This window comes from Engraulis encrasicolus, chromosome 11, assembly GCF_034702125.1.
Source record: "Engraulis encrasicolus isolate BLACKSEA-1 chromosome 11, IST_EnEncr_1.0, whole genome shotgun sequence".
In the NCBI taxonomy this organism is placed as follows: domain Eukaryota; kingdom Metazoa; phylum Chordata; class Actinopteri; order Clupeiformes; family Engraulidae; genus Engraulis; species Engraulis encrasicolus.
This window is the reverse complement of record NC_085867.1, coordinates 44498024-44516669: the sequence shown is the minus strand read 5'-3', so window position 1 is coordinate 44516669 and position 18646 is coordinate 44498024. Positions and strand designations below refer to the sequence as shown.

Here is an 18646-nt window from a genome sequence, read left to right as displayed (position 1 = left end):
CTTTGTCCGCCTGTCGTTTTCTACATAGTTTCTATTCATTTTTCAGGAATTGCATATGTTGAGAACATCTGGTGATCTAAGGTGCTGGTAGCAGAGAAGGTAGAATTTGTAACATCACAGTAAAAGACAGAAAAGCCAGTCCCTACGAAAAAAAAACCACACAAACAAAAAAAGCAACAGTAGTTTATCAGTGGACTGTCCACCCAGCCTGATAACCTCCAACTTTCAAATCTCCTCAAGACTTGTCTGACCAAGTCTGACCAAGAGCATAAAAATTAACATTTCCCAAAAGGCATGGTTGACCCGCCTTCCTTAGTTTGCTACTGGTTGTTAGCTGTGGGAGGGGTTCCGGATTTTCCCCGAGCTCAGAAATGATATTTGTATCGCTCCTGGCCTGACTAGAAGTAACGCTGAATGTGTTGCGTCACTAGGAGGGCGCGGCCTGGCTACTGGCGGCCCACCTAGAAAATGTATGCCAGATTACCAAGCCAGGCCTGGCACATCTTCTGACCACATAGCTGAGTCTCTGATCTTTTGCTGCTTAAAACAGAGGATTTTGGACCTGATATCAAGCTTCCCTCACTGTCCGAGTTGAAAAAAATGGGGGAGGGGGTTACTATGTGGTGTGCAGTGTACACATCATATTTTGTGTCTTTTGAGAAACAACACAACACTTGCATTGGATTCTCACCACTGTAGAGCTATTGATAGAGTATTGATAGTCTTCCTGTATGCATGCTCCTCCTCAAATTAACTTCAAATTATCTCCAAGCATTAATGTTTCCGTTGTTTTGAGACAGAGGACATCCCAAATTCTCCACTGATTAGCCTTGGTTCTCCAGTTACAGTAGCACTGCTGAAGTTTAGGATCAGTGTTAAGTCTGTAATAAGCCTCCACTTTTACTGTGCCAGCTTAAAAAAACATCCTATATCGGCCAGGGGCGGATCTCGCCACTTTGGGGCCCTAGGCGAAATATAAACAGGAGGCCTTCAAAAGTCATTCTTTAAACACGTAGACAAAATTAGGGTCACCAATTGGCATGGAAGGAGCCAGGGTGCTATTTTAGTTTTTTGTCTCGTTTATACGCATCTGTGATTACTTTACATAAATGACGAATTAAGATCAGGGCTACTTTTTGGTGTGTTTATCGTGACTGTTGCGACAGAGGGGGACCCCTGTGGAGGGCAGATTTGGTTGGCCTCAGGCAATTGCCTTGGTTTGCCTAATGTAAAGTACGCCTCCGATGCCATCATGAGACCAGACAATGCAAATCAGTCCTGCAGTCTCGTCACTTGAAGGGCACGGCAAGGTCACTCAGCCTCATTGTAACGGCCAGCTGCAGGCTATTTCAGTCATTGTCAGGAAAGACAATCAGGGGACTTAGAGGTCCTCGTATGGAGAGTTAAAAGCAATAAGAGAGCCCTGTGCCAAGTGTTAATAGTGTGATCTGTCACCGGGCGGCCATTCCGCAGCGTTGCAGATCGTTTCTGGCTACTGACGGCTGGCCGCATTAGGCACTAGGCCTGTGACTCTGACCTTCAAGACCACCTCAGGAACTGAACCGGCTTATCTGATGGCCACACTACAGCTGTTTGTTCCCTCCATTTTAGACAATTCCATGCTCTCCTGCTTATGCCATGGATGACAGACCATGCTCATACTCATGCTCATGCTCATACTCATGGATGACAGAGTATGGTATGAATGAACTTTAATATATATATTTAATATATATATATATATAATTTATATACTTTAATATATATATTTCTTAGGGCTTGTTGCCTTTCTTTTTGACAGGACAGTGGAGGAGAGACAGGAAATGAGTGGAGAGAGAGAGAGAGAGAGAGAGAGAGAGAGAGAGAGAGACAGGGAAGCCATTTTCAAGATGGCTGAATTCAAGATGGCCGAATTTTTGTTTGGCCCATAACTTCTGACTGGGTGGATGGATTTCCCCCATTTGTTTTTACCTTTGTTTTCACAATAGTTGTTTTAAGCCTAAACAAGGCACTGATCTATGTATAGATATTAAATAGACTATATAACTGGCCCAAAAGGCAAACCCGCTTCCAACATTTTCTGAAAGGATGCATTCTAGTTATCCTTTGCATCCACTAGCAACATTAATCTTTCATACGCATGTAAGGGCATGTGTGTATCACGTATCGTGTTGTCTGGTGCCAGTGGGGCTTTTTACGACACACAACATCATCATCATCATTTGCATTCACTTCATTAATCTTTCCTAAGCAATACGCATGTAAGGGCTTGTATCATGTATCATGTATCATAAGCACATCAACGTAAGGTGTCAGGGACCTGGTGTAGCTTTTATTACTTATCTCGTAAATGTCAACTACTGTGACCCCAGAAATAAATCTGTATCACTTCACCCACGGATTCTGGAGGCCTTAATACTGACCACTGCTGCCAAAGAAGGTGGTAGATCAGCGCATGCTGCATAGCTGTGTGAAATAGATTTCAGTCAAGTGATCTGTCAAAGATGTGCACTTTATTGCACTCGACCTCTGTACACTGTCTTACAAGAGAAAAGTGCAGTAACTACATATTTTGTCCAACTTGAGTTTAGACTGAAAATGGTCTTCATTACACCTCCTTGATCTCAAGACAAAGCCTTATGGTCCACATGTGTCCCATATGAGAGATATTGCTATGCCATGTTTGCAGATATTGCTATGTCATGTTTGCAGATATTGCTATGTCATGTTTGCAGATATTGCTATGTCGTGTTTGAGAGATATTGCTATGTCATGTTTGCAGTAACAACAATAGGCAACCTAATACCAAGACTTTGGTTTCAATGTTGGCATAGTTACTGCACTTTGCCTTTGTAGGGCAATACACAACTGCCTGTGTGTGTGTGTGTGTGTGTGTGTGTGTGTGTGTGTGTGTGTGTGTGTGTGTGTGTGTGTGTGTGTGTGTGTGTGTGTGTGTGTGTGTGTGTGTGTGTGTGTGTGTGTGTGTGTGTGTGTGTGTGTGTGTGTGTGTGAGAGAGAGAGAGATCTGTCAATGGCTGAATGTATGTTAACGTGTGCTATATGTTAGACATGTTTAATATGTTGTGCAATGATGTGTTGCACTTATTTATGTAAGCTACTAGACACTTTCATTTCCTCCGGAGTTAATAAAATGCATTCATTCATTAATAATTAATTAATAATTAATAATGTACCGTATTAACTTACTTCAGTAAATAGTTATAATAGATGTGTAGACCACCTAATAATGTCAACTAAAATCAAATTAAACACTTTATTTTAGGCACACATCTGTAAACTCTAATACATACAATGTCAATGCCTGCATAAGTAACTTGTAAGGCATGTACAAAGCAAACACTAAGGCCTACTAGGTCCTTACTAAGGTTAAATTGGTAATAAATCCCTTATTGTGCATGAACAAGACATTTGCGAATACATGCCTAACAAATGTTTGATTTTGCTTTGTACATGCCTTACAAGTTACTTATACAGGCACATTGTGTGTATTAGTGCTAATAGATGTATCCCTAAAATAAAGTGTAACCAACATTTTAAATGTGTAAAGTGTTCTTAAACAGAAATAAGGGCCCCAAAGACACAATCCAAGTAAAGATATCCTTTAGTGTAGTGGGGGATTATGGAGATCTTACATTATTTATTTGATTTATTAGGTATATTAATTTGTTATTCCATTGCTATTTACTATGTTAATGAAATGAAAATCACACAAAGAACATAAAATGAACTTTTACGGTATGTTGTGCTTACATGGACCCAACTTTTACATTTGTCTTAAAAAACTTTCTACATTAAATCATCTCAACAATAATAACAACAGCGCCATCAACTTCATCATCATCAACAGCTTAAAACTATTGACACAACACAAATTATTTAGCGAGATGTTATGAGAGAGGTAATGTTTAAATATATCAATCCATATCTGTGTCACAGCATCCTGCCATGTAGGGATGGTGCTTAGTGAGCAGTAGATGGCTGATATAAACGCAGGGAGAGAGAAGAGAGAGCTGCAATACAGGCCAGGAGAGGGTCCTGCACACAGTCCAGTAAGTTTATGTGTATGTGTATGTGAGCAATCTACTTTACCCTGTGCTAATGTAATTTAAAAAAACAAGCAAACAAAAAACTCTAACCCTACTTGGCATCGGACGTGATCTGTATATTTCCTATGAGTTTCGTATCTGTAAGTGTTGTAGGCTATAATTATGTTGTCAATTGTAAGTGGATAAAAAGGCATCTGCCAAATGCAATATAAAGTCATCGGTCCTCCCTCGCTCCAGGCAGAGGACAACACTGCAGGCACACACAGGAGATGTTGCATGCCACTCAGGGCTGGATTGGTAATCTGGCATACAGGGCCGGACTGGTAATCTGGCATACAGGGCATTTTCCAGATGGGCCGACAGTCCTCTAGGCTGGTTTTACAAGACCACATTAATTACGTGGTAATTCATTTAGTAATACAGGGGACGATGCTGTTGTTTTGTTTTTTAATTTGTTTGTTTGTTTGTGTTGTTCCTTAGAGATTTTGATGGGGCAGGCCCATTGGTCTGTCTTGAATATACTAGACAACGGACTGAGCTAATCATAATATTGTGGAGAAACAGGGGGTTGGGGGGGTCTATGCCGAATATGCGGGGCTGTAGAAGTGCAGGGGGGTGGGGGGGGGGGGGGGGTGTCTATGCCGAATATGTGCCGGGGCTGTAGAAACACAGGGGGGTGTCTGCCGAATTTGCCAGGGCTGCTGCCCTGATGGCACATACTACACTACTTATTTTACGAGAAGATGCTCATTGCCAACCTCTGCTGTGTGTATGTGAGAGAGATGCTCACTGCCAAACTGCTGTGTGTGTGTGTGTGTGTGTGTGTGTGTGTGTGTGTGTGTGTGTGTGTGTGTGTGTGTGTGTGTGTGTGTGTGTGTGTGTGTGTGTGTGTGTGTGTGTGTGTGTGAGAGAGAGAGAGAGAGAGAGAGAGAGAGAGAGAGAGAGAGAGAGAGAGAGAGAGAGAGAGAGAGAGAGATGCATAGTGCCAAACTCTGTGCTCACCGCTGCTATGTAAAGTACTAGCTCTACAGAAGGAGACACTTCATTCCCTCTTCCGTCTCATGTGCATTTTCGTTGCCTGGTTATCACCAGACCTAATCACAAGTGAGATAAAGTGTGGAGACCTGCCTACCGTAAATCCCTAATCACAAGTGAGATAAGGCCTGGAGACTCGAAGTTTACGATGTGTATCATTTGGCACATGTTACCGATGTGTATCATTTGGCATATGTTATCGATGTGTATCATTTGGCATATGTTACCGATGTGTATCATTTGGCATATGTTATCGATGTGTATCATTTGGCATATGTTACGGATGTGTATCATTTGGCATACGTAGCCATAGCCAATCGTGTCACTTGGTATCCATTCAAACAAACTGCAGTCATCGCCTTTCCACACCTCCCTACTCTCTGGTCAATTGTTCTGATCTGAAAGAGAGCATGGAGTCAGCCCTCAGGGAGATCATGGTCCCTGTCTCTCTCCAATCAGAGAGACTCCATGCTGTCTTTCAGATAGGAACAACCCCTTACGAAAATCGCCCATGGTAAACCATGGTTTTCATGGGTTTTTTTAAAGCATGGTTCGACATGTTTTTTTTAGTTTTTTTTTTTACTATGGTTCAATCATGGTTTGACTATGGTTTAACTACAAAATTGACCATGGTTTTACTCTGAAAACTAACCACGGCTTTACCACAGTTTATAATTATTCATTAAATGACACTTAGCTGCCGCTTTTTTATCCAACGCACATATTGGTGACAGTCCTTGGAGCAATATTGGGTTAGGTACCTTGCTCAGGGGCACTTCAACCATGGATGGAGGTATAGGGAGACGTAAGGGTGGGAACCTGCAACTGTGTGATCTTCAGTCCAACTCCCTAACCATTTGACCACGGCAAGGAGCAAGTTTTCATGATTTTTTTTGGGTAACCATTTAACTCACCATTAACCATGGTTTTTAGAGTTGGTGGTTCATAGTCACAAACCATGCTGGTTTTCATGGTTGCCCAAAAAGAACGTGGATAAGCCATATTAATACTATGGTTGGTTCAGAGCACTTAGAGTAACCATGACATACCATGGTAAAACCATGGTTACTACAGTAAAACCATGGTCGATATTCGTAAGGGGACTGTTCAAAGCAGCATAGGATTTCCCAGGCTAGCATTCTCATGCAATTTCCGGACTTTGAAAGGAGCAATAATGGGGCAGTGAATGAAACGCAGTACAAAATTAAGGAGTCCTACTCTACTTGAATTCAGTTTCAAACTGTTTAGAGTAAACAAGATTTCTGCATCTGGCTTCTGCATCTCTAACTATTAGACTACAGCTCTCCTCTTCAGGGGACCTGTAGAAATGCCCAACACATTGGTGTGTGTGTGTGTGTGTGTGTGTGTGTGTGTGTGTGTGTGTGTGTGTGTGTGTGTGTGTGTGTGTGTGTGTGTGTGTGTGTGTGTGTGTGTGTGTGTGTGTGTATTCAGAGGCGCATCTTGTCGCCAGGCTAGGCAGGCAGCCGCTTGGGGCCCCAAGCCTAGATGGTGAAAAACAGCTCGACTTTAAATTATAATAGTTACAATTTGTTTTGAATGTTCATTACTTGTGGTTTTTGCTTGAGGCCCCCAGTGACACTAGAATCACCTCTGTGTGTATTGTACACGAGTATTGTTTGCATCCTACTGTCTTCGTCCTGCTGAATACCTTAGCCCTTTTTGGAATATAGCCTATAAAAAACGAAATATCTCAGCCCCCGAAGAATATGACATTATGTGCATTGAAAAGCTAGGGCCCTAATTTTGCAATGGTATGTGTTCATTCAGCGCTAACATAACCACATTTTTAATACAAAACTCAAATCTTAAGAGCCTGAATGCAGCGTATACGTATGTCGTTCCAGGCTCTTAGGTCAATGCAGCGTATACGCAGAATCAGGCCTTAAATCAGCAAAACTTGAGAGAAATGAGGAATACACTTGTGATGAAACTGTTATCTCTTTGTACTCTGTTTCAGTCCTCACCTATTTACAATTCATCAAGTTTGTCTGGACTAGGGAAAAGAGGTAAGCTTTGCCTTTTTCAAGGGGGAAATTAATTAACAGGAATATATTTGCATATCTTTGAAGATGATTAAAAAGATGCTTTAGGAAATCAATATCAGGGAAGTTTAGTGAACATCTGGGTTTTTACATGAGGTCATATGTGCTTTATTACTGTTTTCTAATAATTAGCACAACAGAATTGGATTTAAGGATTCTGGCACACAAGTTTTCGGTTGGTAAATCAAAATATAAGGTAATAAATGTTCATGCGCAAATGATTCTATATACTTCAGTAACCAGCAGCCATGGGGGACGGTGAAATGTCCGTGTTTGGCTCAGCTGCCATCTACCTGCGTAAGCCGGAGAAGGAGAGACTCGAGGCCCAGACTAAGCCCTTCGATGCCAAGAGCGCCTGCTATGTGGAAGACAAGGAGGAACTGTACCTGAAGGGTACCATCAAGAGCAGAGATGCCGGCAAAGTTGTTGTTGAAGTTCTCGATACCAAGGAGGTTTGTCTGTCATGGTTGAACATTAACAATTGACACAATATGTTAATACTGGTCGTATCTGTTTACTCTTCATTTGTTGTGTTGAAACTGTTTCCCTCCAACTTCCTCCAGGAAAGGACTGTTAAGGATGACCAAGTCACCCCCATGAATCCTCCCAAGTATGACAAGATTGAGGACATGGCCATGATGACCCACCTCAATGAAGCTGCTGTCCTGTATAACCTCAAAGAGCGTTATGCAGCATGGATGATCTATGTAAGATTTTCCTGAATCGGAAGAAAAGCACTTGGGCTACCTTCAGTAAATGTATAATACCATACTAATGTACTGAATTCTCCTTTTCATGATCTACGTAAGCTTTGGCCTTTTCTGGTTAAAAATTAACTTTGACAAAGTTGAAATGATTATGATATGAATCTACTCTTTTCTGTTCTTCAGACCTATTCTGGGCTTTTCTGTGTCACTGTGAACCCCTACAAGTGGCTCCCAGTGTACGATCAATCTGTGGTGAATGCCTACAGAGGCAAGAAGCGCATGGAGGCCCCACCCCATATCTTCTCTGTCTCTGACAACGCCTATCAATTCATGTTACAAGGTAAGAATTGTTTTGCTTTATGTTGGGGGCATGCTTGCTGTGGGCCTGAAATTACACACGCAACTGTGTGCATAGAGTGCACATACGGGATTCAGAAGGATCAGAGGACAACACACAATATTGGAGGTATCATGCAGGTGGCAGATAGCCTAGGGCAGTGTTTCTCAACTGGTGGGTCGCGACCCAAAAGTGGGTCGTGGAGGGGTCATGGGTGGGTCGCGGAACCGTGGTGTAAAAAAAACGTAATTCATTGATTCGATAAAAAAACAAAAAAACATCCAACTTTTCCTGCAACAATTTACAAGAGATAGTAGCATGCAACCAGTCATTCGAGTGTCGCTAAAAAATTGGGTCGCGACAGAATGAGAGTGGAAAATGGTGGGTCCCAAGGCTGTTCCAGTTGAGAACCACTGGCCTAGGGGACTCTCCTGAGAACCGGGGAAAAAAATGATTTGGGATTTTGATTTTTTTTACATAATTTGATTATTATGGTGGAATAAAACATGACTAAAACATTTTTTTCCCAAAAAAATATTTACTATTTATTTTATGACATGTCCACTGTAGTGGACGTCGGGACTATGTTCGTCTAGATTTGTGTTAATTAATGCATTAATTTACTGAATTACTTCGTTATGAACTGCCCTTTTCAATTAGACTATATGTTTATATTTAAGACAGTAAAATAGTTTTAAAAATTGCTAAAATCATTAAAACACATAATGTGAATTTGATTTAAAAGGATCCTTTCAAATGAATCATGGAACAACCTCAATAAATATTACTTTCCGGATTTGAAATTTACATTACATTACACTTATCAGCTGCTGACCCACATATTTATTGACAAAGTATTGGATGAACTTCATAGAACAATGTGGGGCATTTCTCAATAAGCTTGATCCATGGATAAGGGTGTAGGAGATCACATTCTTCATTTTTACTACAGGTAGGCCTACATTAGGCCAATCAACACGTCCCTGCTTCCAATCCCAAGACCAACTCTTTAAGCACTAGGCTACAGTGGACCAATTAGGCCACAGCTACTCCATAGGAGCTTAAAAAGCTGACAAAGGAAGATTTTATGGTTTATAACTCAAGAAAATAGCATATGAAATTAATAATAATGTATTGTAGATGTGTGCTTGTGTGTTTTGGTGACTACTGAGTATCCTTTGAATTCATCCCTTGACTTGGATCGCATGAGGAGAGACCAAGTAAGCATTATAAATATGGGAGATCTTGATGGTATTGCTTCTCATCCATATTTCATGGTCAGTACCATGATTATTGCCATAAAATAAAATGCCAGGAATATTAATTCTGGTTTTCCCTTGACTGTTGACACTGTATCCACCCTGTGTCCCACGTCTGCTGCATCCTCTGCATCTAGATATTTCGCATTAACATGGTAGATAATTATTGGATGGGTGGACAGATTTGTAAAAAATCTTATTTGGTAATATTCTATAATAGGTAATGGAAATTATTTAATTCCAAAGGCCAACACTTTCAAGACGGCTGACTTTCAAGATGTCCGACTTGTTGTTTGTATGGTAGCCTAAACGTAGAACAGGTGGACAGATTTAGACCATATCTTGAGTGTTAGAGCAGCATAATAGGAACATGGATACATTTTGGAGGTATCAAATGGTCAACATGGCAATACCTGTACTAGATAAACTGATATTTTAAGGGTTTCAGGGATATATCTCTGGCAGTAGGGGTCGTAGGCATAGGCCAGTTGTGTTCCTGTGCATGATACTCAATGGCAGATACATGTTTGCCTGACCTTTCACCTTCCAATTCTACTGCCTGGCCCTGGCCCTGGTTCCCCTCATCTCCTGAGAGCTCTTTGTTTCAGTTTTTGGAAAAAAAATCTGAGAAAAATCATTTTTACCTCACTCAGCCCCATGTTTCCCAAAGTGTAGAAATTGGTTAAAAATGAGAAGTCGTAAGTCCCGACGTTCACTACAGTGGACATTGAAAAAGAAGGGGTGATTTGAAAGGGTTGTTATTAATTAAAATATAATCCTGAAACTTGACTAGCATTTTGTTTAGGGTGTTACATTTATGAAACAAATTCATTTGGACACATGGAATCATAATTTTTTCCAAAATATGATCACTTCCTTCTTTCCTGGTGTACCAGAAGCTATGTGTTGACGCCCAGGGGGCTGGGCTACACAAACCTTCTGGTACACCTGTGATTCGCTCTCCTCCTCCGTTTACGAAATAAACGGGGCAGCACGACGAATCAGGATCGTAGGGAGGGATTTCAGTGGGTATGACATTTATCGAACGCAACTCCCTCCCCCAGGGTAGTTCGGCTGTGCCCGCCCCCTCCCTGAATCACAACAGTAATGGCGGCGTGCGAGGAGTTATCATGCGTCGGGATGGAAGCAGTAATTTCAGCGGTGTTATCCAAAATACCTCAAGTTGATTTTCTAAAGGATGTTGTTCTGTTTTGGTTCCCGACCTGGCAGCGCTTACGTGACGACACGTCCTACGTCACAAAGCTTCAACGTGAGTGGTCGAAGTGTCATGTCATTCATATGAGGTTGCTCCAACCGCGTGCAAGCATCTTTTGACTAAACCCTGCCTGCGGAGAGGCTTGAAAGGGCAGTGTGCCAGTAGCCTGTTACTTACAGGCTACTGGTTCACCAGGAAAACTTCCTTCACCTGTGGCCATTAAATCTGGCTAGTGTAATGGCGGCCATTTTGGAAGCAGATTACAGGTGTTTTACAGGCCCCACCCCCACAAATGTGGTATCACTGTAAAGCCCTAAATGTCTAGTTTACAGTAAGGCCAGATTGAAATAGGTTGCATAAAGTTTGTTTGAGATACATGTAGCAAAGTATTGTCCACTACAGTGGACAAACGCCAATGGCCGGGTCTCAGGAGGTTAATGTTTTCTTGGTGCACCGCACCCAGAATTGACATAGAAACGTGTTCAACACGTGCAATGTGTTCATGCACAGGAAGCGCACACGCACGCATACCCTGCAGCAAGCATATCCACAGCCTTCTCCCGTTTGGAATTTACATATGAAATAACAACACACATAAAGCCAATCTTCAAATCAAAATAACATGTTTTGTACCCTAAACAGACAGAGAGAACCAGTCTGTCCTGATTACGTGAGTTCCATCATATTTTCTAAATAAAATGTAGAAAATATTATATTAAAAATATTATAGTAAGCATTTTTGCTTATGTATTGATATAGATTTTAAATGGCTAACTTGTAATATCTTTTGGGTAACCTAGTGGAGAATCCGGTGCTGGAAAGACTGTTAACACCAAGCGTGTCATCCAGTACTTTGCAACAATTGCTGTAGCTGGAGGCAAGAAGAAGGACGATGCACCAGCTGCCACTTCACAGCTGAAGGTAGGAGACGTTCAAAAATGACACCATAGATGTCCGCAGATGGGGACGAGGTGGTGCTAAAACACATTTTGCCCTACTTTACAAAAAAACTTTTTGTCACCGCGTATTGCGGTCCATGTTATCACCTACAATTGCTTGAAGATCAAAAGTGCGTGACAATAATGCTCCGATATGTTTTTGTAGCTTCTGTAGCCAAGTGAGGCAGCTGGAAGGTCCATATGCCCCCCGTCCGCCCTCAAGCACCTGCCCCCCAAAATGTGCACGCCACTGAATGGCACAATATTTTCACAAATGTATAAATGAAGTAACTCCATCCCACATTATGCAGACATTTTTAAACTTCTTTTGGGAATTTCACTTGTAAATTGATTCTTTTTGAAGGGCTCTCTTGAGGACCAGATTATTGCTGCCAATCCTCTGCTGGAGGCTTATGGTAATGCCAAGACCGTGAGGAATGACAACTCCTCCCGTTTCGTAAGTCCCAAATCTGAAAAAATTGCACTTGTTGTAAAACCCAATTCAGAAAAAAATGTACTTGTTGTCAACATTCCACTTTTCCACACCATCATAAAAAAACATTGTTTAATGTCTCCTACTCTCTTATAAAGGGTAAATTCATCAGAATTCACTTTGGCACAAGCGGAAAACTGGCCAGTGCTGATATTGAAACTTGTAAGTTCTCATTTTTTGTTGTAATGTATTACTTAGGTTAGGTTAGGTTGTTAGTTGTGCTATTACTGTCATATTATTTAATTAGTCTTCTGTGGAACATACATTGAGTAAAATAAAAAATATATACTTTAACCAAAGTATATATTTTTTACATGGGAATACTATGGTTTTCATGTTGTTGCAGGAAGATTAAAAAAACTATTTTCTCTCTAAAAATATATATAACAATATAATTATAGAATAAAAACTCACAGGAAATTATATGCTTTCAATAGACCTGCTGGAGAAGTCTAGAGTGACATTCCAGCTGTCTGATGAGAGAGGCTACCACATCTTCTTCCAGATGATGTGCAACCACATGCCCCAAATCATTGGTGAGCTATAAACCTTACGCTTACATTTCAAAAAGCTTTCCATGGAAATACATGTCTAGCTGACCAGGGGTGCATCTCCCAATAACAATGCTACACACAGTAAAAAACACAGTGTTAATTCAACACTTACAGAGTACTATGGGAGAAAATACACACTAGAAAGTGTTAAAGTGACTCTTTGAGTGTTGAATTAACACTGCATTTCTTACTATGTAGCCTTACGTGCAACATTTATGATGGATTCTACGGATGGTCTTTGATTTTCTACGCCTATTTCCCAAAGATCAGCATACGTGAACACGCGTGTAGTGTCTAAGATTGTTCTTAAAGTTGCTCTCAAGGGACACGGTTCACATTTGTTGTGCTGAAGTACTGATATTTGCTACCTTCAATTTTTCATTGCTGTGTCAACTGTGATGCCATGATCCTTGCTTTGTACACTTGTGTGTTAAAACGGCAACTTCAAGCGTGGGTTTCCTCATTTCCCTTCATATCCTGTGGCTATCTCTGTGTAATGCCCTAAATTATCATTCTTAGTGCATTATGAGTACTCAACACCACTCTTAGAGTTATGTGTCATCCTACTATCACTACGATTCTTTGATTAAAAAAATGTTTTTGAGAAACAGTCCATGACCTCTATGACGGTGTTGAATTTATGCAGTGCTTACGGTTAAGTACTACCTAACTCCTTTTGGGAAACGCCGCCCTCATTGTCATTCTTTCCTGTACAGAGATGTGTCTGATCTCAAACAACCCCTACGACTTCCCCATGTGCAGTCAGGGTCAGATCGCTGTGGCCAGTATTAATGACGCTGAGGAGCTGATGGCCACTGATGTAAGATGAGCACAATTCCCAGATTATTTCAAGGATATACTATGCCTTCCTCAGATCATATTTGTGGAGTAGCCTTTCAGGAGTATAAAAGCTTTGATTGTGCTATTCACTCCAGGAAGCCATTGACATCCTTGGTTTCACTGCAGAGGACAAAGTCACCATCTACAAGCTGACTGGTGCTGTGCTTCACCACGGCAACATGAAATTCAAGCAGAAGCAGCGTGAGGAGCAGGCTGAGCCTGATGGCACTGAGGGTAGGTATCAGTTTCAGTTTATTAAAAAATGTTTTTGAATAAGCTGTATTGTTCTTAGATCACAGCCTGTCTTGTCATTGTGTAGATACTGTATATATACTGCATAATACAATGTCTTGTCCATTTATATAGATGCTGACAAAGTCGCTTACCTCATGGGCCTTAACTCCGCTGACATGCTTAAGGGTCTGTGCTACCCAAGAGTGAAGGTCGGAAATGAGTATGTCACCAAGGGACAGACTGTGCCACAGGTAATATTTCAACTCTTAGTCATATCAGGGAGATAATGCAGAGAATACGCGAGTCAGTTTTTGTCATTGTCTGGAATACTGTACGTAAGCAACTAAAATGTATACAAGAATGTTGAAAACCATTCATATTCGTAGTCATGCGCCAACCACTCTTATAACCTTTATTTTTTCAATGTATGTGTATCTATTTACTGTATTTGGACTAGTGGTAGTATGAACTGAATTAGGAATATTCAATACATATTTCATGTTCTGTCATTTTAGGTCAATAATGCAGTGATGGCCTTGGCCAAGTCAGTGTATGAGAGGATGTTCTTGTGGATGGTCATCCGTATCAACCAGATGTTGGACACCAAGCAAGCAAGACAGTTCTTCATTGGTGTGCTGGATATTGCTGGCTTTGAGATCTTCGATGTGAGGACTGACCTGATGTTACTAATAGTTAACTGTTTTGCAAGCTGATAATGTTCTTACAGATGTTTTTACTTATTTCAGTTCAACAGCATGGAGCAGCTGTGCATCAACTTCACCAATGAGAAACTGCAACAGTTCTTCAACCACCACATGTTCGTCCTTGAGCAAGAGGAGTACAAGAAAGAGGGTATCATTTGGGAGTTCATTGACTTCGGTATGGACTTGGCTGCTTGCATTGAACTCATTGAGAAGGTAGTACTAATGCCATGATGTCGTTCATTCATGACATTTCATATAAATTGTCAACCCTTAAAGAAATGTCCTTTTTATGTTAAAACAGCCCATGGGTATCTTTGCCATCCTTGAAGAGGAGTGCATGTTCCCTAAGGCCTCTGACACCACTTTCAAGAACAAACTGTATGACCAGCATCTTGGCAAAAACGCTGCCTTCGTGAAGCCCAAGCCTGTCAAGAACAAGCCTGAGGCCCACTTCTCCCTGGTGCACTATGCTGGCACTGTGGATTACAACATCAATGGCTGGCTGGACAAGAACAAGGATCCACTGAACGATTCTGTTGTGCAGCTGTACCAGAAGTCGTCTGTGAAACTGCTGCCTGTCCTGTACCCACCTGTTGTTGAGGGTAACTTTCTTCACAGAACATCTCACACATTTTAACATTTTGCAATTGAGACTAATGATTTCAGGGAAGCATATCAAATATACATATTCAGGCTATATTCATAATTAAATGATCACATACTCAGTATTTTAATTATAATGTATATTATCTACATACTCAATTATTCATATAATCAATAATTGCATTCTAATCTAAAGATAAGGGAGCCAAAGGTGGCAAGAAGAAGGGTGGCTCCATGGCAACCGTGTCCTCCGCTTTCAGGGTATGTATCTCCACTATGTGACATGGTCAAATACATGCCATTAGTTATACAAAAAAATGCATTATTAGAGAATGCAATGAAGAACTGACATTGCTAAAGAGCAAATGTTAATGTCAACAGGAGAACTTGGGCAAACTGATGACCAACTTGAGGAGCACCCATCCTCACTTTGTGCGTTGCCTGATTCCTAATGAAATTAAGAAACCAGGTAAGAGCATTTTTGGAGAGATAAGCTTATGTATTTATTTTGAAGTGTCTCTTCCTTATCAATAATTTTTCTTTATGTCAAAGTCAAATTCTGGCATTTTCATAGGTTATATGCAGAACTTCCTGGTCATCCACCAGCTCAGGTGCAACGGTGTGCTTGAGGGTATCAGAATCTGCAGAAAGGGTTTCCCAAGCAGAATCCTCTACGCTGACTTCAAGCAGAGGTAATATGGATGTTAAAGAAAATATTGTGCATGTTGAATGATGGGTTTAAAAGGGAAAGCTCATTTTTGTTTTGATTATGTGCAGATACAAGGTGCTGAATGCCAGTGTCATCCCTGAGGGGCAGTTCATTGACAACAAGAAGGCTTCTGAGAAGCTCTTGGGGTCAATTGATGTTGATCACGAGCAGTACAAGTTTGGACACACTAAGGTAAAAATCTTGAAAACATTTCTTTTTCCTAGAAATGTAAATGCATATTATGCTGTTGTTTATATTCATATGTAGAAGTTTTCATGAAAATTCTGCCTTGCCCTCTCAGGTGTTCTTCAAGGCTGGTCTGCTGGGTACCCTTGAGGAGATGCGTGATGAGAAACTGTCAGCACTGGTCACAATGACTCAGGCTCTCTGCCGTGCATACCTCATGAGGAGGGAGTTTGTCAAGATGATGGAAAGGAGGTACGGTCTGTTGGTATATAATATGCCAGATTTATAAAAACAATATGGTTTTCTTCAGTTGATTGCATTATAACAAAGCTTTACAAAAGATACAAATTTGAATATGCCCTCACCATGTCCCAATTAAAACACACATAAAGGGCTGTCCACACAGGCGAGGAAAGCGGATTTCCGCAAAAGCGGAAAGCGAAAATGCGAATATTGCGGAAAGCGAAAAAAACGTCCACACCGGCGAAAAACATTTGCGGAGCGATTTTTCAGTTTCTATTCAGTTCAGTTCTATTTCGCTCTGTTTCCGCGATTGGCCGTCTGCGCGAAATGCAAAGAGCCACTTCTGAAGATAAAGAGCGCCAATATTGTCTGATGCTTTATTGCACCCTCAATGGCATGTAGTAACTGTTAAGGATGCCGAGACACGCGAGCCTGAAGGCAAATGCCAAATTCAACTTCCATCTTATTCTCATTTATTTGCCGCAAAAAAGTCAACAATTCTGGAATAGTAGGCTGAAATGTTAAGCACAACTTCGGTTTTGCCATTGCGGAGACAGACCTGAAGGAAATGCATTTTAAGTCTGCTCGCTGCCAAGCTCCCCACTCAACAAGTCAACAAGAAATCTGGAGTGCAACAAAGCCAGTTGGGCCTATCCATGATGTTTAATGTAGGCAGAATACTTTCCAGCCGTTCTGACCAACGTGGTCATATGCTGTCTGCACCTATTCTGTTGCATTCCTCCTCATACAGAAAAGGAATGGCTTGCTGTCGTGTCAACCAGGTTTCGACCCCCTGATCCCCCGAAAATATGATTTGGGAAACGTTGAAGGGGTCTCTAAATTATTGGCAATTTTTTTATTGATATATAAATCGTGTATAAGGGGTGTATTTGCATACCCAAAGTGTTGTGTTTAGGCTACATAGGCCTAAGTTAAAATAAACCGATGCGACGACGAACAAGAAGTCATGCGTAACAGAAAGCCGTTGCACGCCCCGAGAAATAGCCCATTAAAAACTAGGCTATGTGTGACCAGGTGTAATGTTTTATTGTTTTTATCTGTTTTATGCACACACGCACACATACTCCCCCCTAGTGCAGGGAGCACTGATGAGTGGACACGTTTGGGTTTTCCTGAGACAGAAGCCCGAGGAAGAACAGGTGGAGGATAAATGGGAAGGAAAATGACTACACAGTCGTTAACACGCGGAGCACTGAGAAGACGCGCGAGCTGTCTCATAGGGTATTTTGTAGAGAGCATAGATGCTCTAGTCGTGGCTCAAGGCTACCATGTCAGTTTATTACAGGTGTATAGAGTAAGTGCCCTAGTTGTAGTTTAAGGCTACAACCGTTTCCAAAAAAGCCAGAAGTTACTGCGGTCGTGCGTAACTGCACTTCCGACAAAAGGTAACCTCTGGAATATTTTGGAGAGCATAAAAAGTCCCCAAGGACAGTTAACGGCGCAGTGGCTGGCCCTCATGACTACAAGTAAAATTACACCACTATATATAGCCCATTTCTAACAAAGTCTGCAAACATGGTCGCCCCATAGCCTACATTGCTGGCGGGACTTCCTTCTCCAGTATCCCGTAATCTGCTGTTATTTGATGACGCCAAAGTCACTGCACGTGAAACTGCCAGCTTACCAGCGAAATTGCGCAGTGGCACAGTGTAGGCTATATGTCACTAGTAGGCTAATAAGCATTTGAATGTTGGGACTAGCCTATTCTGTAGAGTGTGCAATGAAAATGCTTACAGCTCATCAGAACTACTGTTTTTAATCAGTGAAGTTTAAGCTGGGACGCTTAAGATCAATATGGGCCAGGTTTCTCTGTGCGTCAGGAGACTTCTGTCAGCGTGCACACACGCACACACACACACCCCCTCTATCTCTCCGTCTCCTTTGAGCTGCTGTCTCAACTGTTGAGAGACATAATAGCCTATTTCATTAGTGTTATTTATAGCCTACGTTCGCTGTGGAAAGATAACGCGAAGCCTTTCTTCGTGCTTGTCATTGCATTGACCAGCTACTTTCAATAGCCTACTCCACGATGCAAATGTGCAAGTCGGTAGGCTACACGCTCTCAAACGCGGATGATAGGCCTACCTGAAATGTTCATTAGATATTAAATATCCTAAGTGGTTACAAGAGGTCCGTGGTGGTGGATAGCATACTCTCGCTCCGAGGTCCAAGACCGCACAGGTTGTGCTCCTGCGTTCGAGATCTGCGCTCTCAGACAGACCCACACGCGCAAGTGCCCCGACACAGATCAGCAGTCCTTTTCACCACCTCGTGAAGTGTTTAGACAATTTAATCTTGCTTGAAATTAGTGTAATGTAGACTATCAGAAAGTGTAAGACATCCGTTGGACTCCTTTGCACGCAACAAGTCTTGAAATTATTTTTTAATGGTTATTTTTTGCAAACAGTCCTTCCGCGCTCCCCCAACCATCATTCGC

General features: G+C 41.5%; 1 protein-coding gene across 2 annotated transcripts in view; it reads left to right on the top strand.

The window, feature by feature from the left end:
• The first annotated feature begins 4041 nt into the window (after window positions 1-4041).
• LOC134458415 (myosin heavy chain, fast skeletal muscle-like) overlaps window positions 4042-18646 on the top strand; it is a 29963-nt gene continuing 15358 nt past the window's right edge. Inside the window, exons 1-21 of one of the 2 annotated variants that reach the window (XM_063210722.1) lie at window positions 4042-4070; window positions 7081-7129; window positions 7402-7617; window positions 7729-7872; window positions 8056-8212; window positions 11327-11354; window positions 11485-11605; window positions 11987-12079; window positions 12214-12277; window positions 12553-12651; window positions 13386-13489; window positions 13605-13743; window positions 13876-13994; window positions 14259-14408; window positions 14490-14660; window positions 14749-15049; window positions 15247-15311; window positions 15432-15519; window positions 15625-15742; window positions 15828-15951; window positions 16061-16197. In XM_063210722.1, coding sequence (XP_063066792.1) covers window positions 7414-7617; window positions 7729-7872; window positions 8056-8212; window positions 11327-11354; window positions 11485-11605; window positions 11987-12079; window positions 12214-12277; window positions 12553-12651; window positions 13386-13489; window positions 13605-13743; window positions 13876-13994; window positions 14259-14408; window positions 14490-14660; window positions 14749-15049; window positions 15247-15311; window positions 15432-15519; window positions 15625-15742; window positions 15828-15951; window positions 16061-16197 — 2426 coding nt within the window. In that variant the 5' untranslated portion in view covers window positions 4042-4070; window positions 7081-7129; window positions 7402-7413. The remainder of the gene's footprint in view (window positions 4071-7080; window positions 7130-7401; window positions 7618-7728; window positions 7873-8055; window positions 8213-11326; window positions 11355-11484; window positions 11606-11986; window positions 12080-12213; window positions 12278-12552; window positions 12652-13385; window positions 13490-13604; window positions 13744-13875; window positions 13995-14258; window positions 14409-14489; window positions 14661-14748; window positions 15050-15246; window positions 15312-15431; window positions 15520-15624; window positions 15743-15827; window positions 15952-16060; window positions 16198-18646) is intronic. The other variant, XM_063210721.1, reaches the window with a different exon arrangement.